The 27,573-nt window shown below is 30.6% G+C and overlaps 2 protein-coding genes across 2 annotated transcripts in view; one reads left to right on the top strand and one right to left on the bottom strand.

The window, feature by feature from the left end:
• Nucleotides 1–17,255, top strand: part of LOC148285496 (uncharacterized) — a 43,694-nt gene extending 26,439 nt beyond the window's left edge. The window contains exons 6-12 of the mRNA XM_088224244.1: nt 4,159–4,228; nt 6,541–6,600; nt 10,306–10,455; nt 12,353–12,570; nt 14,182–14,349; nt 14,431–14,580; nt 15,175–17,255. Coding sequence (XP_088080370.1) covers nt 4,159–4,228; nt 6,541–6,600; nt 10,306–10,455; nt 12,353–12,570; nt 14,182–14,349; nt 14,431–14,580; nt 15,175–15,303 — 945 coding nt within the window. The 3' untranslated portion in view covers nt 15,304–17,255. The remainder of the gene's footprint in view (nt 1–4,158; nt 4,229–6,540; nt 6,601–10,305; nt 10,456–12,352; nt 12,571–14,181; nt 14,350–14,430; nt 14,581–15,174) is intronic.
• LOC148285495 (deoxyribodipyrimidine photo-lyase-like) lies at nt 14,558–24,460 on the bottom strand. Its single transcript, XM_088224620.1, has 6 exons — nt 23,910–24,460; nt 22,406–22,767; nt 21,115–21,313; nt 19,232–19,424; nt 16,512–16,753; nt 14,558–16,434 (listed from the first exon to the last, which is right to left on the bottom strand). Exons 1-6 carry the CDS (start codon nt 24,304–24,306, stop codon nt 16,271–16,273), a joined length of 1,557 nt encoding a protein of 518 aa, XP_088080746.1. The 5' UTR covers nt 24,307–24,460; the 3' UTR covers nt 14,558–16,270.
• Between the last annotated feature and the right edge of the window lie 3,113 nt (nt 24,461–27,573).

Below are 27,573 nucleotides of genomic sequence, written 5' to 3'. Positions count from 1 at the left end.
CATATTGACTAAGCTTTTTAACAAATGTTTCTTTAACATTAACTAAATAATGAAACCAAAGGTTATCTTGAAAATTATTTAATCGTACGTTTTATATTTAAAGGAAACGCAATAGTGATTTACAAAAAATAACTTGGGCATAAATATTATATGTAAAAAAAAATGTAACTTGATGTTTTTAAGTGTTGTTTAATTTATTGATAAGGTATATTGATACACACTATTTATGTAATATGTAACCGTTAAATAAATGTCCAAATGTATTTACCTTAATGTTGTTATATTGCATTAAAATAATATTATTATTAAAATGCCACTTTCACCATTTTAGACATCATTTTATACGTAAGAAAAAATAATTGTCAAAAGTATTAAAAACTCCGCACTTATACTATTTTCATAACAAAATGCATTGAACTTGATATGCAGATGTTTAAAAATTGGAAAAAGAAGGTAGTTGAGAAGGAATAAATTTTTATCACGTTTCTACATATAATGAGACAGAAGTATTATAATTTGTAATTGATTATACTTGTTTCAGAAACATTAGTTCTAAGATGATGATAATAACTTAGAATATACACATATTTATAATAATAAATGTAAACTTTTGACTGTTGCATGTTACTTTTTTTAAATTTTCTATTTCAAAAAGAATATATTTTGTATTTATTTTTTAACATAGGATGCGGAATTTCTAGTGATATCAACTTTTTAATTCGTATCAAACCAATACTTTAACAAAATATATTTAAAAACATGTTACATAGATAAAACTATTTTACTATACATATTATATTGTATACTTTACTTATTCATAGATAGAAATGAAATATTAAAAATTTAAACGATTTTATCAAGATGTTTAGCGTTCATGATAATTCGAATAACAGCCATTCTGAGGTGCATAACATAAATATAAATATGTACGAGTAAATTTATGAATTCATAGAAAATATACATAAATAATAAATGCTTATATAATAAATGCGCATTGACTTGATAGTGGCAACTGCGAACAAAAAAATATATAATCCAATATTATTTGCAGGTTAAATCATGGAAACTTTAAATTTCATACGACTAATTTCATTGTAATTTAAATTTTATTTCTAAGCGTGATAAAGATTGTATAAAGATCGTCACGAGATCAACCAATGTAGGCAAGTCAAGTAAAGCAACGAATCTAAGTCAACTCAATTCAAATTTCGGCTCTTTGTCATAAAAAAAAAACAACAAACAAAATTCAAACAAATTTGGACATTTAAAAATATGCCAAATTGTGAATGCTACACAGTATGTAAAGTAATCGCTTAAATCAGCTAAAAACCGTGTCATAAACCCCTTTCATATTACCTCTTCTATCATATTTATCTTTATTCGTTAATATTAAATCTATTGTAATAATATGCTTCACCTGAAGTATCAGTATTGCACATTTAAATTACTCTACATTCTTTGACTCTACTCTACAATTGATCACAATTTTCCAACTACATTATCTTTGGATTCAATCTACTTAGAATAACTTGTCTTCCAAAGTATTTCGTTGTTTTAAAATTTACAAGCTTTCTTCTATTTTTTTCAATAAATATAACACTTTCTGAAATAACAATATATACATAAACATACAAATGTATCTTGTTTATAATATCCACTACGATTGGGGCGTACGGTAATATTAATTCGAGGTTTTTAAAAATTGTATTATAAAGCCACAACAAAATAATTTATTAATAGCTGTTAAATTCCGATAAATAATATCAAAAATACAAGAAGGGGTAGATTTATAAAAAAAACATTGTCTGGGATAACAAAGTTATGCTAGTAGAAGAATTATAATGTTGTATCGTAAAATTAAACATCCCTGTGGAAGCTACTTAAATTACAGCACGCCCGAATGACGAGCATGTTGTATTTTTAAAGTGCCACATTCCTGATGAGCCAAATAAACATATTACTTAAATATAATACCACATAAAAATTATTATATTTGAAATATTATCGGTTTTGTTATTAATAAATGAACTTTTTATCTTAAAAACAGATTATTGTTCAAGCTAAATGCAATGTTTTCTTTTCCATTATGTTGTAATTCTTCAATACCTATTAAATGTTGAAATTTAATTATAATGTATCATTAAGACATGTAATTTTCACAATTTACACGATATCTATTTTGTTTTTAAAATAAATGGAGTTACTTATCTGAGATAAATCAACGTGGTGTTTTATTTTGCCACTCTATTTTGCAAAGTTATGTTTAAATTATCTTGTCGAATATTTATCATTTCCTTTAACAAAGAAGTTTTTCCGATAGCGATTGGTGGATTTTTTTTTTTCGATAAAATATACGAAAACCCACCCATAAATTTCCGTACAGAAGAGGCCACGGGTTTTTTTTCGTTCCAAAGTTGGTGCGCCTGACGTGTATGTGGAATCTTAACGGTCGCGCGTGTTTGCCGGCCATTTTATTTGGTCGCAGCATTTTTTTCCGATGGAAAGCACGTCGTGCACTCCCGCCACCTCACGTCCGTCAAAATCGTGTGACCACCGCACGTGAATTTTTGAATCGTTTTACGCAGGAAGGAGAAGCTTTTCTGTACTCTATCGTGACGGCATGAGACGTGGGTGTGTCACTACACCCCAGAATCTAAAAGACAATCACTTTAATGGCGTCATTCATCTTTCCCATCCACTAAGAAGTTCAAAACGACCCATTCAGCCGAAAAAGTTATGGCATAAGTTTTCTGGGATTATAAGGGGTCTTTTTGATTGATTTTATGCCTAAAAAGACTATTATTAATACAGAGACTAAAAAAAAATACTCAAAAGAGCCATACAGAACTGCAGAAGGGGAATGCTGGCCAGGGAAGTAAGCCTCCTACATGACAACGCCAGGCCCACACCACGCGAGTTACACAGGAGCTGTTTAAATCGTTTGAATGGGATATTATCACCCACCATTTACCCGACTTCGCACTTTCGGACTATGACCTTTTCACTAAACTCAAAGAGCTTTTAGGTGGGAAACTTTCCAACGATCAGGAGGTCGAAGAAGCAGTGAAGAAGCATGTGAAACAGTTGGCGGCGGATTTCTATGACACTGGCATACAAAAACTGGTGCCCCGACTACAGAAATGTCTCGATCTCGACGGCGATTACGTTGAAAAACAGTTTGATAAATAGCCTACGTTTTTTTAAATATTTTATACGTTTTTATAATTTTATAGGTTAATCTTTCTCCTGAATATGTCAGTAATCGAGATATATATATATACTCGTACATATATATTGTTTTAGATCAATGGAAAAAAAGACAAATGCAGCACTTTTCGATGTCACGCAAAAGACGTCTGAAGGAATGCGCTATAACGCCGCCATTTAGTTTTGTAAAAATAACAAAATTATGTTTTTTTTACTTTTCAGAGATGTAATTTAATAATGTTAAATTTTTTAAATGATGGGTTTATTTTATCACCTTTAAAAAAAACATAAAAAAGGCTCATTTTTGGGCGTCTAAGGGGTTTTTTTTAGGAACCCAACAACATTATTTTATTATTATTAATTATTTATTATTCAAATTATTTATTATTATGTTTATTAAAATACATATTCTACGTATTTTAATAAACATATGATAACAGATGTGTTACTATTATTACTTTTGATGCGAAAACGAAATCCCACGCTGATGCGGGGCAAGAAATTGCGGGGGGCGAAGCTCTAGGGCTTCTACGATATTATTTAGCGGAGTGGACTGTATTTTCCTTTTAAATATTCTCACACTGGTCCGTATTTTCATGACATTGTCATCCACAGAATATCTGTATGCTTTATGATTAATTGTTATAACTTTTTAGTTTATATAATCAGGTTAGACCTATAATCAAACCGATACGGTGTTATCGTAAAAAATGATAAGCTTCGATAACACCGAATGCTTGAATAGATAATCGCATTGCTAACAATAAGTATCACATTATCAATCCAAAAGACAAAACATTTACTGACGTACCCGCGTCCAGCATCATAAATATTTTCGTGATAATAAATATCTTATTATAAGATTTTGAAAAACAGTGATATTAATAACAATAATTGGTTTTGTATAAATATAAGTGACATTGCGACAAGTGTCCTGAATTCTGAAAAAAAATGGCGCAAAACGACGTAAATAATAATAATTTTCCAGATGAAATATATTTGAATTATGGTGCAACTCAGGGTATGTACGCGTTTACCGTTGAAATACTAATAAATATACAATAAAATCAATGGCTGCAAGTTATCGAAAACCTGTTTTTAGTACAGGTAGATGCGTAATGTGTAATTACTATTTTAAGTATAAACACTATCGGGCGTATGTGTAGTGTAGGTAACTATGTATAACCTATTTATACACAATGGCTGACGCGGGGTCGGAAAGGATAAAATAATATCGTGGGGTAATTACAACGAGGTAACTTTAAAATCAGCATTTTTGAGTTACCCACCAGTGGTGATTCATTACAATCATATTATAATGATTTGAATGTATGATTTGTCTATTTATAGCATTCATGGAAGAAGATAAAAAATGTGTTTTTAGTGGGTAACTCACAAATGCTGATTTTGAAGTAACTTTGTTGTAATTACCCCATTACCCAGCCGTATTATATTAATTTGGTTTATAACGTCACAATCAAAATGTATATTATATATTATTATTTCATTGTTAAATTTTATCTGCATTTGTTTAATATATAGAGAAACTTCCGAATGCCACTTCTATGTAAGAGTCTCGATAACAGAGACACGTTAAAATATTTATTACCCTTTGACGACAAAGTCAACATGAATGTTCCATGTGAAAATTAGTTTATTTATTTAAACTTTTAAACGAGAACGTTAAGTGGATTTTTTCAAATATTTTTATTTGTTATTATGCTATCAAACTAAACCAGAAAAAATATTTATATTTTTTTGTATCGTATTATCATCGCTACGGATTTTTTTTAGTTTTGTATTTTTTTCATCACTCCCCGCGTGACGTCAGTAGATCTTTTCGGTAAATTGTTCTGATTGATGGGTTAGCTTCTTGGAAACCGGAAATCTATCACTGGTAGAAGAACTTGTGACGTCATTTAAAGTAGTTTTAATATTTTTTATTCATTTTTTCATTTATTTTAAAGAAACTTCGCCGTACATACAAAGTGCTTGAACTTTTATCGTGTGTAAAAAATCATTTTTTATACCCAATTTCCAGTTGCACTGAACTTTCTCACTATCTTCGTCGGTTACAGTTTCGTAAAGAAAAATTGAGTTTTCGATCTTCGATAAATGTTATACCTACAGTAAAGTCAGTAACTGACCCATTTCATACGGATCGTACAAATCTACGCGACACGGTAAAATGACGGTGGATTGATTTTCATTATATGTATATTTTTTAATTACTACTTGAAATCGAGCGGTTAAAACTGTATGATGAGAAGTCTGAAAGTATGAAGAATGAAATAAAACATTGATATTTTTAAATATGTTTATTGAAATAATTAATAATGTAGATTGTAAAAACGACTAAATAGTCCGTTTGCCTGCCATTAAATAAAAATAAAATACAGTAAAATTGAATCCAGCCTTGGTAATTTTACTGTGCCGTGTGGATTTTGTATTTACGATCCGCCTGGAATTTTTCCAACATCGTTTTTATATTTAAAATTAATGCAGTTGAACTTCGATCCGAAACCGGGCTCGATATTTTTCTCTAAAAAAAATAAATATATGGGTGAAATTTTGACAAGATTAATGTTTTCTGTTACCTAAAATGTTACCTAAAATCATCATAATTACCATATACGCACCCATAGTTCATAAGGTAATGAATTAGTACTCCTATCACAGCTAATCTTGATCATTTAATTTTAATACATGAAGACAAGATAAACAGAATTACGCTTCAGAGAGTCCAGAGACTGACAAAACACAAATTACTCCTTTTAAACTAAAGCTAGGGTTTCCTAGGACAGCGGTGTCCGTATCTTAACGGCCGTAGTGAACGGTGATGCGGTGGACAGCCGTCGTAGTGGTGACTAGAGAGTGGTTTTATTTTTTAACGGTGTTATCAACACCATTTTTATAGGAAACCACTCTCTAGTCACCATTACGACGGCTGTCAATCGCATTAATGTTCACCACGGCCGTTAAAATACGGGCACCGCTGTCCTAGGAAACCCGAGCTTAAGCTTTGCCTCTTCGTCACTGAGTCCAGCTTCGATTCACATAGGTATTTCCTTAGTGCGCAGTTCATTTAGTGCCCACATAATGTGCCTTTTAACAATTTTATACCATTTCAACTCTTGAAAAGATGCTTCCCGAATACACAAACTATTTTACTTGTTCGAGACATTCTTCCTAAAATACCTACTTACTTATTAACAAAATGTTAAATACTTTCATATTAGAAAAATCATATATTAATTTAAGTTACGTTTGTAGATAGTCGTATTTATATTTATAAATACTATTATTAATATTTATGAGATTTTTAATTATCAGATGATGAGCAACCTGTCCATAGAGCAGAGCCAATCACGTTGCAGCCTCAAACATTACAAAGTAAGTACCCAATCAAACTAATGTCTATTTTATATTACGCGCTTGCAATGTAATCAGAGAAAGGTGACTAATATTTCATTCTTAGCCGAAGAATAATGACATCAACGCATGCAGTGGAAATACAATAAAAAAATAATGGATTTATTTGTTTAACTGTTTTTGCAATGCAGAAGGTTCTTCGTATCAGGTCCCGACTAGCTAGGAATTTCCTGTCTTTAGGCCGGATCTTTTTGGTTACACGTGTTTTTACATTGGAAGATGATTATCTATTTATTAATTTACAAAACAATTTACAAGAAAAAAAGCAGATAACTATACATGAATACAGGTCAAGAGTACATAAATACATTATATCTAAAAAAAATGTAGAATAAAAATACTAATAAGACAATTCAAATCAATTAATCGAAAAACTGTATATTTAAATCATCATCATCATTCCCTTTTTCGCACCCAGTACTGCATAGGGCACTGCATTCTACATTTGTAAACATTAATAAAAAATTGTGGTTTCACTAGAAAGGGGAGATAGAATTGTCAACGCGGAATGTAAATGGACCACAAATTTTTGGTAACCTCGTAAAGATTTGTCTAGTTTTTTTTAATCTATATATCGACTGTGTTAAGGATAGAGGCTTCAAACCATAATTTATTGTATGGTTCTTTTCCAAAACTTGCTATTCCCAAAAGTGAACTATTTCAGGAATCGATATTTTTATTATAAACTGTTTGAAGTAAAAAAACGATAAGAAGTGGATACCGTTAAGTATGATGAGTATTTTAGTTCCAGAAAAAACTAAATATTTTTCTTTCAAAACGAACTATTTTCCTTGCATATAATATATCGGAAATCGATTTGAAAAATAACTGATTTAAACTAAAAACTCCTCAAATTATTGCGCCTAGACGAAAATCAAACATACTAACATGTTTTGGGTCCCCAAATTTATATGACGTGATATATTTATTTATTTACATTTTTTTTACATTTGTTACATTTTTTATTGCATAATATATACCACTTTATTTATAAAAACAAAAAAATCCCACATTTGCATGGCCTGTGCGTGGGTATACTAAATATATAATACATTATGAAATCTATGGTGTAGATGCATTTATAAACACATAAAAAAAACTTATAACATAAAAATTTCAAACTAAAAAATATAAAACTCGATTTCCCATATTTTGGAAATGGTCAGCATTGGAAAAGAGCCTTACAATTCTGAAAAAAAGCAGTTTCAAAGGTTTTTTTCTTAAATATTTTTAACCTCCTTTTCTTATTTCTTTTTAAAATTATATCGTATTGAACTAAAATTGTAATTTATGTGAAAGTACACTTACGTATAAAAAATAATATACCTGACACTCCGGAACCTGCCCATGGGCCAGTGGAGTGGCTGCATCCACAAATTGGACAGTACAAATATGCTTTATAAAAATTTGTACATACTCAATTGTATTTATTTTGTTGGATAATTGAAAAACACATTATTTTTATTATTTCAAATATGTTTTAACCCAATTAGGTCTTAAACACATTCTAGCAAAAGGATTTGAATTCCAAACGTCTATCGACTTAAATCCTATAAAAATTAATACCAGACTTACACAATGAGGAAGTTCAGGCCTACGGGAAATTGGATATAAAACATGTTTTCTTACACGCGGTAAAAATTAGAGCATTAAATTGTTCGGCAAAGTTTCTTGAAAATGTACGAAAAAAATAAAATAAAAAGTAATGTTCTTATATGTGTCCTCGAATGACTAAATAACTAATAAATTTATGCAGGGTTTTACGCAAAACGATGAGCTTTGCAAATAGGCATTTTTATAGCTGTTAAAATCTTCAATTTAATCTGTAGAAAAAAAGTTAGGAGCGAAAATTATTTATTCGTCGTTCACCGGGCGGCATTCGAGGAGAATGCATATACAAAAAATCGAAGGATGTTGTTTTTGTGTATAAAAAAGTTTGTTTTTGAATGTTTACAAACAATATTTGCTTTTTATAATTTCTACCCATTTATTTCTTTTTAATGGATTTTAAGAAATGATAAAATAATATTAACCGACATTTAATACATTTTTGAAAATAACATTTTTTTTCCTTTATTAGGGCCTTCTACCAAAAACATCGGCCAAAAACAAGTTACATTAATTTACAATAAACATAAGAACAACACAAACAGAAAGGAATAACAATAGATACAAACAATTGACAACAAAACTACATAAAGTGAGTTTGCCATTTGCAAAAATAATTCTTTATTTAAAAATGAATTATTTTATGGTTTAGAATTTAAATATAAACATGTACTTAGGTACCTACTTAAATTCAGTATTTTAATATTAATTATTTTTAGATTAGGAATTTATTCGTTAATAAGTACCTAGGTTCCTGCTTATCCACGAAAATTTACACTATTTCTTTTCCTTTTATCCGAGCTGTTTTTACACGCTTTTATGCACAATTAGGCATTTGGGTTTCAAATGAAATATCAATCTCACGTCAAAACCAGCTGGCGGTTAAAAAACCACTAAATACGCGTTGTCCATGACTGAGGGTTCGAGCATGAGACATAATTTAATTTTTTCATAATTTTAGACGGCTCGTGGTACGTTTATGTGTACTAATAGGTTCATCATCACACGGCGGCCTCCGTGGTGTAGTGGTCAAGACGCTTGACTCACGCACGGAAGGTTCCGGGTTCGATTTCCCGGTGAGAACACAAAAATTAAAATGTGATTTTTCTCAAGCCTGGGTGCTCTGTGATGTAATTCACCACTGTAATTAGGCCTCCTGGCCTTTTGTGGTGCAAAAAAATAAAATAAAAATAAAAAAAAATAAAAATAAAAAATGTTTTAAAAAAATCATCATCAGTGGCGCTACAGCCCATTGTGGGCCTTGACCTTCTCCAGAATTTGTCTCCATTTCTCCCTGCACCCTGCGGCTCTTCTCAAGTTCGTCGGGCTAATTACTCTAATGTCACTGTCAACATTATACAGCCATGTTAATTTTACTTATAGGTTAATGGTTTTATTTAAGAAAACCGAACCTGTTTCTTTTGTTATGTAAAAGCATTATGAAGTCAACTTTGTAAGTACCTATACTTAATAATGCTTTATCTTGAGTATTCCCGTATATTCACCCTGGATTATGACACTATAATTATTTACCATCGGCGTGTCTCAATAGTTTTACTTTATTGGTGAATATTTTACTATGGAAACTAGAACCATCCAAAAACTCATAAAAACGTTCAGTATTGTCTGCAGTCTTCGGGCGCACGATAAACAAATATGATAACTATTTTTTAAAAACACAAAATGTACAAATACAGACAATTTCATTCTGATACTCTTTTTTTTTAAATAACCAAATAAAAAAAATGCGGAGAATGGGACAACGAATCATCAATTTTGTCTATTTTAGTTTGGCATAAACGGTCCGAAATGCAGTTGTCTTTTTTCCAGAATTGTGGTTTAAAGCCTCTGTCCTGAAAACAGTCAATATTATGAGCAACAAAAAATTATAGCTTTATTGTATAATACATAAAATAAATAAACAGTGAAAATAATCATTCGGGATCATAGAGGTGCATCTACATTAGAATAGATAATAATACCTTGTTTTAGGCGAATACTTGTATTTCCCACTGCCGAGTAGTTCTGAAGAATTTCAAATGAGTAATCTCTATACAGCTGAATACCCGGGTCCCAGGAGGCCTATCCCCGTCTCCACAGTGGACTGGAGATCTACAGATCGCTCCCAGTTCATCCCCATCAATGGTCTCGACTTTCTTATTGGAGTTGGCAACGTTCTGATACAGCAAACTGTGGAACTGGCAGACAGTACGTATAATTTTCAATATAATAATATTTTTTATATCAAAATACATGTTTACACAAAACATGCTTACAAATTATGTATTATTTTATTGCTTTTATCTAATGCAAGTTGTATCGAAGCACCGTACATTTATTTAATCTGTCAAGATCAATGGTTTAAATTACATGTTAACATAGAATTAAGAATAGTCCAGAAACCGTATACGAGCATCAAACAGAAGGCGACTATACTACTCATAAATGAGTAGTTTTACGTTTTGACCCATTAGTTTATTCGTAGACGTCGCTCAGTACGTAACTCCTGATTTGAATTCAACTATGCCGTGTTGTGTCCTTTTAAAGTGTATAAATACTGCTAGGATCTTAAAGAAACAGGGTGCGATCACATTTCATGTGTAATTAGCAAATGCATATGTAAGCAGCAAATGCATTACTTAAAAAATTAATTATTTTTCCATCTGTCAGATTATCAAAGAAAACAAAACGGACATTTCATTCGTGTTGCCAGGGTAGTAATTTTTTTTACCCTACTTTGCTCATCTAATAAGATAACTAATGAAAATTTGACCTCTGATAAAACAACGCCGTGGTGGAAATTTGACTGACATTGTCTTTAAAACATCAAATATTATTTAACATGATATAAAAATATCCGTTATGTAAAATAAAATTAGTTTTACATTTTATGTTTAAAGTTCATGAATTCAATTACTCTTGTTAAATGACTCTTTACTTATCTACTCTTTTGTGTCAATCAATATTTCCATGTGCACAATAAAATTTTAGAGAAATTAACAGATTGCTTTTTTTTACCTTACATTTGTGTTATGATTGTATTTTTTCCATCGTGCAACATTAAGCGGCGACATCACGAATGCGCGCGGCGAAAGTAGGGCATAGTGGGGGGATTTTTGGACACAGTCCGATGTATTCAAATATGATTCTACGCTTCTTCTGGACTATTCTTAATCCTATGCATGTTATACAAGAAGCAAAAATGTATAATATCAAATATATTCATATATGAAAAGAAATAAAGAGAAAAAAAATCCAATGATTTTACAAGTGTTTGGTCGATTTGTTGCCAGACTGTTAAATTTAAAGGTGCTTGGTTTTTACAAATTGGTTAGTAGCTACTTCCTTTAAATATTTTAAATGCAGAATTATAGAGTAATATTTATTTGAAAGATAGGTATTCTCTTAGAGTATTATACTCTAAGGGTATTCTGCAAAAACCTTAGAGTATATACATATATCTTATACTCTAAGGCAAAAACGCTGTTCTTCATTTTTCTCTTTTTGTCAAATAAAGTATGAAGAATACGTAAGAAATTGACAAACAACTAAGGATGTTAATCTCAGAGTAATATTATTACTCCAAGTTGATAATTGTTTTTTTTTTTTCTTTGTCTTGGAAATGCTATATTTTATGCTTTAGGTGGGGAACTGGGGAATCATGAAATTTGAATGACAGACTGCAGCATTAGGTATTTCACTATAATAATGAAAAACGGGCTGTGCCAATATAGTTCTTAGTTTAAGAACTATGAAGAACTTATTCACGATAACTCTGGTAAATAGAGTTTTGTAAAAAATCTGAAAAATTGTTTGATAACTTTAAAAATAAAATGAGAAACATTTTTTAGAAGGAATATGGGAATCTAGGCATTTACAGTGATTTATCGGATTTTTTAGTGATCACTTTACACACTGTAACATTTGCCATTCCGCCGTAGGTAGTTAACTTCCGTATTCACATATCTAATTTTTTGTATATTTGTTTGGTTTGAATGTTACATTCACATGCATGTTGGCCCTCTATAGAATAGAAAAGTATAGAAAAAACTAGAGAAATTGTTGGAAAGGGGCATATCAATTTTTAATAACTTTATTTGTCTAGTGATGAACAGCATAGAATCAGAGAATCGCTACATCCTGAAGGTTCCTGGTGGAGAGACACTGTACCTCGCAACAGAACTATCCTCTCCTTTGCAGAGATTAATGTGCGGCTCTAGAAGAGGCTGCTCCATCAGTTTAGCCGACCACACGCGACAGGAGGCGCTTATCCTCAATCGTCGCCTTGCAATGGCTTCTTGCTGCTTTCCTTGCAGATTACAGGTACATAAACATTAACTACTGGATAAATCAATTAATTAACAAATCTGTAATTTTATATACTGTATTTCTTTATATTTTTTAAAACTTTACTTCTTGTATTTTTTACTTACATTCTTTATAATTGTTATTCATTTACATGTGCTGTTTATGTACCTGTTTTATATGTTTTATGTTATCACTTGTATGTAAACGCTCTATGGTCGTCAAAAATGAATTAATCAATATTTTGTCGCTACCAATTTTTTTTTAAACATTTGAATAGATTTTATACTATTATTACATTAATAAATGCTGCAGGTGTCACTTACCTACAGGCATTAACTATACACGACCAATCGCTGCATCTTACAAAAAAAATGAATGCCCAGTAGCCTTATAATTAACCAGAAATGTTATAAAATTTATTTACTTACAGTGCTGTAAAACAGCATTTGATTGAATGTTATAATTTTAGCTACCCAATAAGTCTAGACTTTTTCGTGGGATCAATTTATTTGACAAATTTTTAAAAATACATACATACATATATAAAATACATTGAAAAGTTCATGTCAATAATTATAATGTTTAATGTAATTTATTTCCTCTTTTTTTTATTTGAATATATTCTGTGTAAATAATGGATTAAGTGCAATAGTTATCACATTCATCTACCATGTTTAAGGTCCCAGATTCAATTTCCTGGCAGAACGAACTTAAAATATTGTTTTTTTACGGTGGTTTGACATTGCAATATTTCATTGTCCTTGGCAGACTAGCACCTGAAGTGTAAGAGTGATCACCTCACCATCCATGTAACAAAAATAATCCAGATACGCTGATATTGGAGTACCAATGTACAGTGCCTTACACACCATTGATTGGGGATTTGGAAATAACAATATATAGCGGTCATCTTCACTATATAATTTTTATTATACAACATTCAGAAAGTATTTCAATTAAGTACCTTTAACTCTCTAACAACCAAAATAAACAGATCTTTTTTTTTTCAAAATAATGTTGAAAATATCACCTGTGGTCATGTCTGTGACCTCGTATTTAAGAAAATGTTTTATGATTTATAAAGTCAATGGAAAAAAAACTATTATAGGTATATGTTTCTGCTTCCAATATGCATACACTGGAACTTCTTTTTTCATGGGGGATAAGTTCCACACAGTACCATATAAAAAAAAACTATAAAAAAGTATACTAAAAAAATAACATTGCTGGATAGGTTTCCTTGTATAAAAATCGATTCGAGATTTTTTTAAATCAAATTGTTTACTATTTACTATACCTTAGTTTGTTTTCTCAACTATTATAAAATAATTTAAAAAATCGTAACGATTATTCACTATTACTATTATATATTATACATTAAGAAAAAGAGCGATCTAAGACATTCCAATAATTAAGGAATAGTGTAATTAACTACGATTACGCATTGTTAAATTAATGTTCAAAAAATTTTTTCATTTAGATTTTGGACTGTGTTATTTCAAAACCTAGAAGAGAGAAAAAAAGCAAAACGAGATACCAGTGTATTTTAAAACTGATTTTATTTTATGTGCAAAAGTAAGCCAATGACGTAAATGGTATATTATTATTAATTAATCTACTACCCAGGAAATACACGTAATTACACCCCCAGGAGAATACCTAGGAAGAATTGTACAAGAATGGACCGTCTCCACAGCCTTGTTCCTGATTAAAGATAAAAATGATGACCTCTTATATGTAGTTGAAGGACCATCAATGAACTCATGTTGTGGAAAACTAGATGCAGAATTCAAAGTAAGACAACGAATATTTAAATAAGTAACCAGTCCAAAAAAATATTATTTATGTAAACAACTAACTTATTTGATGTTTCAGCTTCTTAGTGGGGACTCAATGGTACAACAGGGTAATATTTCACATCGATGGGAAAATCAAGTTGCTAATTTTGTAATGAATATAACTTTTCCAGCAATGGCAGCCGAACCAAAAACAAAAGCTTTAATTATTGGAGCAGCCTTTTTATTGGTAAGAAAAAACAAATTGCAAATTGTACAAGAAAATTAACAACATAATCAAGAGAAAATTCACAATTTTATCACATTTATGCTGAGAAAATGTATTATTTTATGAAGTTTAATTTACTTACATTATGATACTTACAAATCTGTCAAAAGATGGCCTCATATGGCATGTCCTTTTTTAGGAATAATGAGTAATATTATATAACCTAATGCATTATCAATTTTACAGCATTTTGTGTAAACACACCATGGTGGAAAAAAAAACTACATAAACAAATGTTCAATGCATCTACTGAGACTAGAATTAGGCTTGTAAACTAAAATTTCAATTTTTAGAGCCCATCAAAGTTCTCCTTAAAAATTTTAAAAAATGACATACATATCATGTTTTGCCATCTTTCAACAGAACTAATATTGTTGAAAAACACATACAAAAAATATTATGATATCTAGTACACATGGAATATCATTAATACTGTATTCTTAATTACTATAATAATTGTCCGCTTCGTGATGTACTGGTTAATGCGTTTGCTTACCATGCTCAAAGTCCCGAGTTCGATTCCCGGTAAGGTTAATGTGAAATATTTCTTTCTAGTCCCTGGACAGGGCCTGGAGAGTAAGACCGATCACATTGCCTTCATGTTCTCATTTACTACAAATAACGATCTGTGATACACTGCAGGAGTGCCAATGCAGTTCCCTTTCCACCATTGGGTGTGGATAGGGATAATTATTGTGATCATGAGAGTTCACAGTAATTGGAGAATATTTTATTTAGTATAATAAGTAACATATTAATAAGTAGCATGCAGAAAAATATTTACAACACAGTTTTTTTTTAAATTAATGATGTTGTAACAGGTACAAAAACATTATTCTAATGTAATTATGATATTATTTTTAATTATTTAATGAGGTAGTTAGTTCTTTTTCACATAGAATAAGTTAACAAAATAACTTGATATATGAAGATTCATGCAGTAATTTTTTTTTTTATTTCTGTTACAGGAATACACATACTTTGTGAAGGCAAAATCAACTAAATGTCTAGGTTTTTGCTGTTGATTGAGGCACCATATTCAATATAGTACGATACATATTTACTTTGGAAATTTTTCTTAACATATGTAATTTTTAAATTTTATTACATGAAGTAATCCAGAAGAAACTTGTGAATAATAAGAATAATAATTAAAAAATGTTTGACTTTATGAATATTCATAAGTAAAAATACAGTTGTGATTTGAGACACTGTAGTAGACCAAACCTCAAAAACCTTAGTAATATTAATATGAATGTTTAAAAAACATGACCATTCAATAGTCATACTAATAATCTTTCAAAATATTTAAAGGTCGCATATATTTATTATATTCTGAAGCTTCATCAATGAAATTAATATTTTTAAACTTGTTGCAGAATTATTGAGGTGTTACAATTTATAACATTAGAATTATGAAAACAAAATTAATTATTATCAAACATATTAAGAGTATTATAACAGTGGTAGTTTAAATAATATTTTTACTAGTACAATCCTGGATCAAACGCCATCACCGAATAGCAAGCAGTTGATTTTAAAGGAATTGAGACAAAGCCTAAATACAAAGAATGGTTTTTGAGATTCACAAATCAAAAAAAGATAATCTAACGCTAATTTGTACCAAATCAACTATTATTCATAAAATGAATTATTTTTTAACATATTTATGGCATTTTCCTCCATATCGTGCGATGTAACCATTAATATTGAACTTTCTTTTGCATCCTGCATAATTCATAAATCTAATTTTCCCAAAAACATTCCTTTCTGCCCAACCTTGGTCGTGGATTCCACAAATAGACCACATGCAACCTAAAAACATTAAAAATATTACTAATTGAAAATATAATTATTCTTAGGTAACCTAATTTTTAGGATGCACATCTTACCAACAAATCCATTTGGATCTCTTCCATCCAAACTGTACCGATCATTAAGGTAAATGGCATCTTCAAGAGCCTTTTCAGGAGACTCGGTCCATTCTAGAATTTTCTTTGCCCAATACATTCTCATAAATCCGTGCATCTTCCCTTCTTTAACCAACTGAATTTGGGCCGAATTCCACAAGTCATCGTGTGTTAACGAATCTCGCAACTGTTCGCGAGTGTAGAGGTACTCACGTTTATCTTTTCTGAAATGTTATATATTTGAAAAATATTTTAATTTGGAATTGACAATCATAGATTTGGATTAATCATAATTTGAACAAAACTCGCCAATTCCGAGCAGATGCTTTGTGACACATCAATATTTTTTCTATAGTGAAAAGTGACACCATGAACGAGAGGGTAGATGTCACAGTTGTGCATGAATTTTGCAAGAACGGAATGTCTTTTTGGAGAAAATAGTAATTATATTAAGTACTCCTGGTTAAAAAAGAAAATTTTAACCAAAGATGCAGAAAAAGATTCAAATTAGTTTGTGAGCTTTTTGATGGAAATGGATTATGTTTAAATTAAATTAATTTAAACGACAACTCAATACGTTAATCCACTAGTTAAATAATGTATTCTAGATTTAGTATACCCACGCACAGGCCATGTCGTGGGATTTTTTCGTTTTTATAATAAAGTGATATATTATCTAATAAAAAATGTAAACAAAAAATTTGTAAATAAATAAAATAATGTGTATTTAAGGTGGGTAATTTACCGTACTTCTTTTCCATTTAACTAAAAAAAAAAATGATTTTATAAAACTGGTATCCCAAAACATCAAAAATAATTTTATGTAAGTAACTCACAATAATAGTATTTTACTTAATTATTATAGAATTGTACATATAATAAAATAAAATTCATAACATCAGACATAAGGCTTTTTCAACCTTGTCGATCATTAACTTTTAATTTCAAAGATCCAGTCGCAAGGTATACATGGAAATCTCCTAAGATGGATACAATCTTATTTAAACAACCGTCACCAAATAACTATGGTTAGGGATTTTCATCAAATTCAATCAAATGCATATCTGGTGTACCGCAAGGCTCCCACCTCGGTCCTTTGCTTTTCATCTTGTTTGTTAACGATATAGGAAAATGTTTACAAAACAGCCAGTTTCTGATGTATTCGGATGATATGAAAATATACCAATCTGTTAGCTCAAAATCTGATTGCCAAGCTTTACAGAAGGATTTGGATCGTATTACGAACTATTGTACAAAAAATAGTTTAAAACTGAATACATCCAAATGCTTCTCATTAACATTTACTCAAAAATAAAATAAAATATCTCGTGCTTATATATTATCTAATAAAAACATTGGTTCTAAAACTCAATGTATGGATCTTGATATAATTCTTGACTCTCAACTGCTATTTGACAAACATATAGAATTTATTATAAACAAATAATTTAAAATGCTCAGAATTATTCTTAGGATAAGTAAACAATTTGAAAATATGAATACAATATAATGCATTATGTAGAAGCAAACTGGAGTTTGCGGCACCTATATGGAGTCCACAATACGATAAATACAAAAATAGCGTAGAGAATATACAAAATAAACTTTTAAAAAGACTCCAATACAAATATGGTAAAGCTTCGATTATGGCCACGCTTCAGCATAGGCAAAATTTATCAGATTTGATATTTCTGTATTACATCATCAACGTCAAAAATTGACTGTCTATATTAACTTTCCCTAATAAATTTATATGTACCATTACGCCGTACAAGGCATACGCCCTTGTTTCAAATTAAGAAATATAAAACAAATGCTGCGAAGAATTCACCAATCAACCGAGAAATTACTTACTATACTGAAAATGAGCAACGATTAGATCTCGATATATTTCACGACTCTGTATGGCAGTACAAAAGGAAGTTAAAGGAAGTTTTGTAAAAATTATTAATATTCCAATTTATATACATATTGTTTTATGTGTAACTTTTCTATTTTATTTTTATATGAACAAATAACTTCATTATTTGTACACATATTTTTTTATACAAGACTTTTCTATTTTATTTTTTTATGAAAAAATAACTTCATTATTTGTACACATATTTTTTTATACAAGACTTTTCTATTTTATATGAACAAATAACTTCATTATTGGTGTTCTAAGAGAATCTTCCTAAATATTTACATATTATACATACATACATGTAATCATATATATATGTGTGTGTATATGATTACTTACATATGTGTATTATTTCTTATTATTTTTTTGTTTTCAATTACTTTTTTACATATTTTTAAATTTGGATTTTAGGCCGGAGCGTTCTGAACAATTTTACACGGGTCGATAAGGTGGTTCATAGGTTTCCTAATTTAGGTTTAAAAAAAAAAAACTGATAATCATTGTTCAATAAGTCCACTCATATTCACTACACACTTTCACATACATACAATACACACATCCATACACCTATAACACACCCTCTCACTTAATATTTCTAATCTCTTAAATATATATTTTTTTTTAATTTTCTTGGTTCTAAATATTTTTTTAAATATGCTAATATGTCTTCTTGCCCATACTGATCATTGTGGTTTTGGATGTGACAGGGTTTAAAGAACACCCTATAAATATAATATTGAAACCATTGTATAAATTCTATGTGTTTTATTTTTATGAGAAAAATAAAATAATTTACCTGTGATCATTTAACGTTGTTTGAGCCCAATTACTTGCACCTTTCAAACTGTCATATTTATCATTATAGTAACAGAAATTATCAGCAAGTTCTCTTCTAACTATCGCCTCTTCACAGAAAGCATTTACACTTTCACTACATTTAGACTTGTATTTCTGCACACACAATACTGCTCTTTGAACAGATACTTGACCTAAAATTAATAGAAGAATAATATTATTGTCAATGAAATAAAAAAAAATACTTCAAATAAAACATTGTTTTTATATATTTTTACAGATCGGTTTCGAAGCTACACAGGCTTCCTTATCAAGAAATAATTATCCTATTTTATTTTAACAACAGACACTTACTAAATTAATATTGTAATCATCTAAACATACGGAAGCATTAAGTCAAGTGTTTTTTTGTCATGTAGAGATTTGTTTTTGTAAAGATAGGTGCATGGTGAGTCCACTCCTGTCTAGTTTTGGTAATATAGATCGAATCCCTCCTACCTTTACTTAATAAAGCAGTACACGACAAAAAGACTTGACTTACTACTTTTATGTGTTTAGATTTAATATTTAGTATACACTGTTAAAATAAAATAGGATAATATTCATTAGTACATTAAACATTGATAAGGAAGCTTCAAAACCGGTCGGTAAAAAATATGTAAAAAAAAAATGAGTGGTTAAAAACAAACATGAAACTGGCAGAGGAAGGATGAAAGCCGGGTGAACGCGGTTGAAATACAATCTCTTAGACGAATGTGTAGGAAATTAATGTATGACAGGGTTACAAATGATAAAATCAGGCGAGAGTGTAAATCGGAGTCAAGTATAATTGATAAGATTAAGAAAGGGTCTCTGAGATGGTTTGGTCACGTAGAACAAATGGACAATGAAAGAATGGTAAAACAAGTATATAAGGCGAAAATGAACGGTAATGTGGGACGAGGATGCCCAAGGAAGATGTGGCATGATCAGATAAACCAAAATCTTAAGTCTGGTCATGTCAAAAGCAGACAGAACCGAAGGGCATGTATGACAAGATGTATGAATGTGAAAGAAGCTAGGAATATATGCCAGGATAGACGTGTGTGGCGGTCCATTCTCTCTGCCTACCCCTACGGTGAAATGGCGTGATGGTGGTAGTAGTAGTAGTTTTATTTGTATTTTAATTAAAATGAATAACCACAGAGTCCAAAATACAATTTTTTGTAACTAGATATTTATAAAAATTTGTCAAAATACTAAGAAAAATTAAGAAGAAGTAATGACTATTCAGAAGTTATGGTATCTAATATATTTGTGTATATTACGAAATCTATATAAAACTAATAAATTTTTAAAAATTGACTGACAGGATATTTTTAAATATTAAGTAGAGATGATCAATTCAAATGAAAATAATCTAATAAATAAATAAATTTCCCGACTCTTGGGAAACCCGTGGCAGCCCACTTACCCCCCATGGTTTTGAGTGGTCAAATCCACAATAACCGAAATGCCCATCTCTATTATTTTCTGTGCGGTTATATACTAATATTGGTTATGATTATAAATATTAAAGTTGAATTAGTACATGGTGTGTAGTCCGTTTTTTAGAATTAAGAATCCTATTCAGTGTGTAAAATAAACTCAGAACCACGGACAAGTACTCTCAAGTAAAAATCCTAAAAAAGAAAATTGAGTAGAGATATGTGCACCATGTCATTTTTGGTTAACTAAATGCTGGCAAGCTAACTTGCTGAGGTCTGAAGTGTAAGGTTAATAATTTTACTAGCATGTATTCTATACCAAATTAACAAAATACGCTGAATTTGAAATACCGATACAGTGTCCTTTGCACCATAAGGGAATTATGATGACTATATGTTTAGTTTACATTATACTCACCAAAATGAAACCATGGAGAGAGATCACTTAATGCACCTGCAAGTGGATCATTTCTTTTGGTTGAGAATATTTTTAGCTTGTTTGAGCAAAATTTTTCTAATGTTTTAAGTCCCTGTTTTGTACCCGGAGTAGCCCAGGAGCAAGCACCGACTGATTTGTCCACATCACGTGTTTCTAATGCCCGCTTCCAATCTATTGCCTAAAAATATTTTTTAACTATCAATTCATTTTTTAGAAGTATTATTTTTGTAAAAGATTAAGCGAAAAGGTATATAAATGATTGAGAGCTTGTTGTTGGGTTGATAAACCATTTTTTTCTGTTATGTTATATTTCTTCATCATAATCATTCACTTTTCCGCACCTAATGGTGCATAGGGCACCGCACTGGTACAACAATCGCGGCGTAACTTGATCATTTAAGTTACATGAAGGTAAGATGATCAGTCTTACGCTTCATATACCAGTCCAGGGACCATGAAATATTCTAGTGTAAAAACACCTTTTAAAATAAATATTTCATATCAACCACAACGGGAATCGAACCTGAGACCTCTTGTATGGTAGGCAAACGCGCTGACCATTACACCACGAGCCCGATGGCTATATTTCTTAGACAGTATTAAATCATTTTATTACAGAAAATCATCATCATCATTGTTCCATGTCCGCTCCCTAGTTGGAGATATGGTGTCCACGAACCCCCAGGCATCTCTGTTGGCTACGAGTTCCTGTGCATCCTCCCAAGTAGGTTCGTGTCCCGTAGTTCTGATATGAACTGCGGACGAACAATCAACAGTGGATGTCCAGGATGTCAAAAACCTGATGCCTTGTAAAGAAGGCAAGTGTGTTTAAGACTCTCGGGAGGCATCTACAGTACATGGCCAAGCCAACCGTATAGCCTCCGCTTGATGACATTTGTCACCGGGGTTTGCTGCCTCCATTATCTTATTACTTCATTCCTTTCAAAGTCAAACCACCGGATACCAAAAATTTATCTGAGACGCCTACTCTCACAACTCAGTATTTTGCTGTTATGAGCCATAGTGGGGTGTCACAATTCGCATCCGTAGAGGAGAATAGGTGCTATGCAGGCATTATATAGACAGCAAAATGAAAATAATAGTACCTATTATTTTATAGATCTCATAAATAAACAGATATTGAAACTATTTTGAAGATTCTATTTTGAACATAGTAACAAACCATTGTCTATTTAAAAAAACACCAATAATCACCAAAAAAAATTTAGTTGTTCAGATTTATTTTTATTACTTAATTATGTTCGTTTACCTTTGGAGAAAAATCACTGTCATATGGATGTTTTACCACTGGAGGAAAATGAGTGAGATATTCATCTAGCTTGGAATTTATTTTATTTCTGATGGTGCGAGCGGAATATTCCAATTTTTCAGAAGCAACCCAACATGGCACAATATTGTGGGCATCTACTTGAATGAGAGGAATATTTTTTGGAATTTTCTTTTTTATGTCCTGTTTCCAAGAAATTGGGAGTCGCAGAGGAGAGAAGTCACAAACCAATGCTCCAATTTTGTGTTCTTTGACCCAAGATGGAATGACGTCTCCAGCACATCCTTCCAGTAAGTGGAAATGAATGTTTAAATCAGCACATTCCTTACTAACTTCTTCTAAGCCTATAAACAAAATTCCATGAGTAAATCGATAAGCATACTATTGGCACAATTTTTCACAGAGCTGCTCAAAAAGGCATTGCAGTTTGTAAATTGGCTTTTCACGGAAAAACATTGGACAGCATATATCAAATAACGTGGAGAACGATCCACGTATTTAAAATTAATACATATTTTATATCTATTTTTGAACAAAATAAAACAGGGATTTAAATGTTAGCATTTTAGAAATAAGAAACAAGTGATACACAAATCCACAAATTTGGAATAACCAGTGACCAGTTTCTTCACTTTCGCAGACGGACAGACCTCAAAAATTTGTGGATATAAGCATGAATTGTCTTTTATTTCTATACTAAATTACAATGAATCACCACCGAGAATTTTTACTAACAAACATGAATTTTTTTTAATGTTAAAACATTGGATTATTTTGAAAGATAAAAAAAAATGTTCACATCACTAATTACTATTAACCGTGAAGTATCAAAATAGTTTGTCCTGAACTGAAATTCAATAAAAAAATAACAATTCAATTAATTATTAATCCAGCAGCAATTATTAATTATTAATTCTTAGAAAAATCGCACGCCGAATTCAAATATTTCGTAATATAAAATACATTAAAATATCTCGTAAAAAATAAATAACACTTTCAAATGATTTAAAAGATGTACAAAACATATACGCACTTAAAACACCCTTTAAAAAATCTGTTCTTACAGCCCATGTTAGAAGTGATATGTGAAATTATTTTATTGACTTTTATTAGTGTCATATTATATCCCCTCATACCAGCACTTGTGGTGATTACGAATATTTTTTACAAATAAAATATGAAACAATAATAATATACTTTCTAGGAAAAAAAAATATACAAAAAAAAATGACCCATGTATTTTATTTGGTGGGTTTTTGGGCGCGTATGTATGTATACGTTTTATGATTCATATCATTAAATTATTGTAGTGCCTTCACATAAGCCTATAGATTACGCAGACAGGGTATAGTCTAAGCTTAACTGAGTTCATAAAATCAATAGATTAACTGGTCGAGACATATTTTTAACATTTAGTAGTTTCAATCTAAGTTCAATTATTCCCTCCAATTTGATTGTTTAAAGCTACTTGAAGTTTGTAAATTACCTTTGAGTAGAAAATCAAAGTGTCTCATAGTGGCATCCATAAATTTTGGAAGTAGTGAAAAGCAAACGTGTAATGAAACATTAGCTTTTAAAGCAAGCTTTTGGGCGAAAATCATTGCCCAATTGTCCTGTATTCTGCAGTCTCGCGACATCCAATAAACAACACCGTTATTGTCTTCTGGCATTTCTAATTCATTTGAAATAATTTGGACTCTTTTCTTGTTAAATTTAAAGTCAGTAACAGATTTCGCAGTAGAAATTCTATCGCTTTCAATTGCTTTTATGAAATCCAAATTGCTTGCACTAGATTTTCCTTCATCTGTCAATTTAACCTTCTTTGGTGCGGATGCCATTTTACGAATTTGGTTAATTTGAAAACCTCGAATTAAAAATAGCATTCACACGTCTCTACTTATTAAACCAAAAATTAACGAATATGAAAATATGCCGTATTACATTTATGAAATAAAAATAATACTTGTTTTCGCGGACTTTTCTACTAGATAGAGCGCACGTTCCCTAATTTAGTTGGCCACCATAGACAGTATATCTATTCACGTTCTATTGCAACCATCTATGGGCTATAGATCATAGACAAATTAATAGTAAATATCTGTAGTCTAAGTAAATTGAATGGGTACTCTAATCACTTTTAAAGTAGATCTAATCTGTAATATAGACGTAAGTAAAATAACTTATTGAACAGGCATTCACTTTGTAGCACTTCATGATAAGCATAAAAATTTTCTTACACTGTAAGCAATATTTTGTATTTATAATATTAGTTTCGTATCACTTGTCGATGGGAAGAGTGCTCTCCCGAAAATACAGTTATGTTCTGTTAGTATGGTAAACGTGTAATGCTAATTACTAGGTTGTTTTATAATAATAGACGTTATTTTTTGTAATTGTTCCTTTGGTATAATGCTACAAAAATTGAAAAAAAAGCTTACTATTTTAAGATCGTTTGTATTGTACTATTTATTTTTTAGACACAATTTTTTCTCATAGTAATTTTGTGTTTTTTTTTTTTGATGTGTATAATGTATGTTTTACAAACGTTTATGATACATTTTTTTTTTAGAAATGTGATTTTACTAATAAAAATGTAAATTATCTAATCGGTGTTTTTTTGTTTTCACTTTTGTTCCTAATCATGAATTTAATGCATTAATATCGAGTGCATCGACCGATATCGATCGATTTATCATCACTATTACATCGATATCGAAGATAGAATTCGCAATGTGGCGCAACACCAAGGCAGTTACTGCATAATCTATGACTAGGCGACACTAGCGCTTCGTGCATAAAAGCGAACTATAATTGTTGTGACCTATCTATGCAGTGCTGCCAATTTAGTGGCTTTGTCGCTAGATTAAGCGACTATTGGACATTGAAAACAATTTTTTAATTTTTTTTAGCGACAAATAAATTCTAGCGACTTTCAAATGTTCTTAAACACCACCCGCTGACTGTGACTTTTTGTCGCAGTGACTTTTTGTCACTGTCACGTTGTGTTACTGTAGGTGCGCTCACTACTGGTGACAAAATGTTAATTTAGCGATGGATTTCAAAGAGGTCGCAGTGATTTGCGCTCTTGAATTACGCAGAAGGAAAATTAAACGAAAGAAACACTACTGGGTACATCCTTTACCCTTATAAATTACGATAAATTATACATTTTGTACAAATTAACTTATTTTACAACAATTTAATTTCAGTAAATTCCAATAATTTACATTTTTTAATTTATTCGAATGTGCATTTTATTAGTGTTAACGTGTAATTGATTTTTTTTTTTAAATATTTCAGTAGTTTGAATATTGGTTTTCTTTTTTTATAAAGTAAATTAAAAATATAAAAAATAAATAAATAAAATAATTTGTCTTATATCAACACAGGTGCTACCTTTTAAATAAACGCCTTTTAAATTCCCACGGACAAGAAAATATTTATTTGTCAAACGAAAGCGCATCATGTTATATATGTAGTTATCACGGGGGGGTAAAATAATAATATGTAAAAAAATATATAATGTTTTTATGGGGTTGTTTGGGTATTGAGAGGGTGGCGAGAGAAAGTTTAAGATGAGATTCGATCATCTCGGAGGCTGTGAAAAATCATCAAGTTCCGCGTTCGCACGTATGAATAGATGGAAGCTGTTCGTCTCTCCGCTAAAGCTAGGGTTTCCTAGGACAGCGGTGCCCGTATCTTAACGGCCGTAGTGAACGATAATGCGGTAGACAGCCGTCGTAACGATGATTAGAGAGCGGTTTCCTAAGAAAACAGTGTTATCAACAACGTTTTTCTAGGAAACCACTCTCTAATCACAGTTACGACGGCTGTCCAGCGCATCACCGTTCACTACGGCCGTTAAGATACGGGCACCGCTGTCCTAGGAAACCCTAGCTTTACTGAGAGAAAGCGGGAACATCCGCCGAACGAAAACTTGAGATGAATTTGGAAGATCGCGTCTTCCTGGTGCCTTTTTTGGATATGTGGTGTAAAAAGTTACTTCGCCATGTGTTCCCCCTTTTTATCCCCTACATGATAATATAATCCTAATTTAAACTAAATGAATTTAAAGCCCAAAAGAAAATAAAGAAAACTTAAATCTAATCTGAAAACGAGTAATTTGGAAGATCATTTAAAAAGCTTGAATGTTTTATGTACCTATGTTTATTAAGCTAGAACATGGAAATAATTTAACGTAATGCGTTGCATCTTATATCCATAACAAACTTCGTAAATGTTCGGTAACAACCGTAGATAAATAGGAACCAAAAAAATCCATAAATATGTATCATTAAACACCAAAGTTCCCAAGTAAAACATATCAAAGTATTATTAGCAGATATTATGGAGCTTGTCGACGAGCTGTCAAAAATTAAAGAAAAATGCAATCACTCGTGATGAAGAAATTTTACTCCCAAAAATATAGAAAAAATGGGAAGACAGACATTTCAAATTTATTTTATCGAAATTAAATATTTTTGTCATTAATATGAAATGAAATTATTTGTAATATTTTATTCGGGGGCACTAAAAATAGATTTTTTTTTTAATATTAAGTGACGTTACTTACTTTTAATAAAAAGGACAATAACTTCGTTTTATTTTACACTGGTTTTAATATATATTATATATTTATACTTTTTTGTTACAATACGCATGGCTATAGAGATGCTCTTTCACTATTTTGCATAAAAAAAGCGTTCCGTATTTTAAAGTTTTTTATTTTGGTGATATAATATATGGTGTCTGTTTTTTAAATTTATAATACCTTAAGAATTGTTGTCATTAATATTAAGGTAATAATCATTTACTACTCATTATATTTTTATCAGTATAAAAAAAAAGAATAAACATATTTTTTTAATTTGATTTCTTTTGTTTATGACATTACTTATTAATTTCTATTAAATAAAAACCTAAACATTTATTTATATTTTAATTACTTAAAAGTATTAATTATACTTGAATGTAATCGTGAAAACTGCCGCCAAAAATCCTTTCACCCTCCCATCACCAACCCCCCCCCCCCCCTCCATCCAACAAACAACCAATGAACAACTCCCCCATCTAGCGACTTTTGAACCTCCTTTTAGCGACATTTGCTCATGACGAGTTGACAACACTTTATCTATGTATTAGTATATGTA

Source organism: Micrasema longulum, unplaced genomic scaffold, assembly GCF_059751315.1.
Source record: "Micrasema longulum isolate JH-2025_06_02 unplaced genomic scaffold, ASM5975131v1 h1tg000031l, whole genome shotgun sequence".
Classification (NCBI taxonomy): Eukaryota; Metazoa; Arthropoda; class Insecta; order Trichoptera; family Brachycentridae; genus Micrasema; species Micrasema longulum.
Note: the sequence above shows the minus strand (reverse complement) of the source record. Positions and strands in the feature narration are given on the sequence as shown.

Excerpts from the sequence above, each read along its gene's own strand:
- LOC148285495 (XM_088224620.1), bottom strand. The coding sequence starts at position 24,306 with ATGCTATTTTTAATTCGAGGTTTTCAAATTAACCAAATTCGTAAAATG. Across the intron at positions 22,768-23,909 it reads CTTTGATTTTCTACTCAAAG|GCTTAGAAGAAGTTAGTAAG; the intron begins GTAATTTACAAA and ends TTTTGTTTATAG. Across the intron at positions 19,425-21,114 it reads CTCTCCATGGTTTCATTTTG|GTCAAGTATCTGTTCAAAGA; the intron begins GTGAGTATAATG and ends TATTAATTTTAG.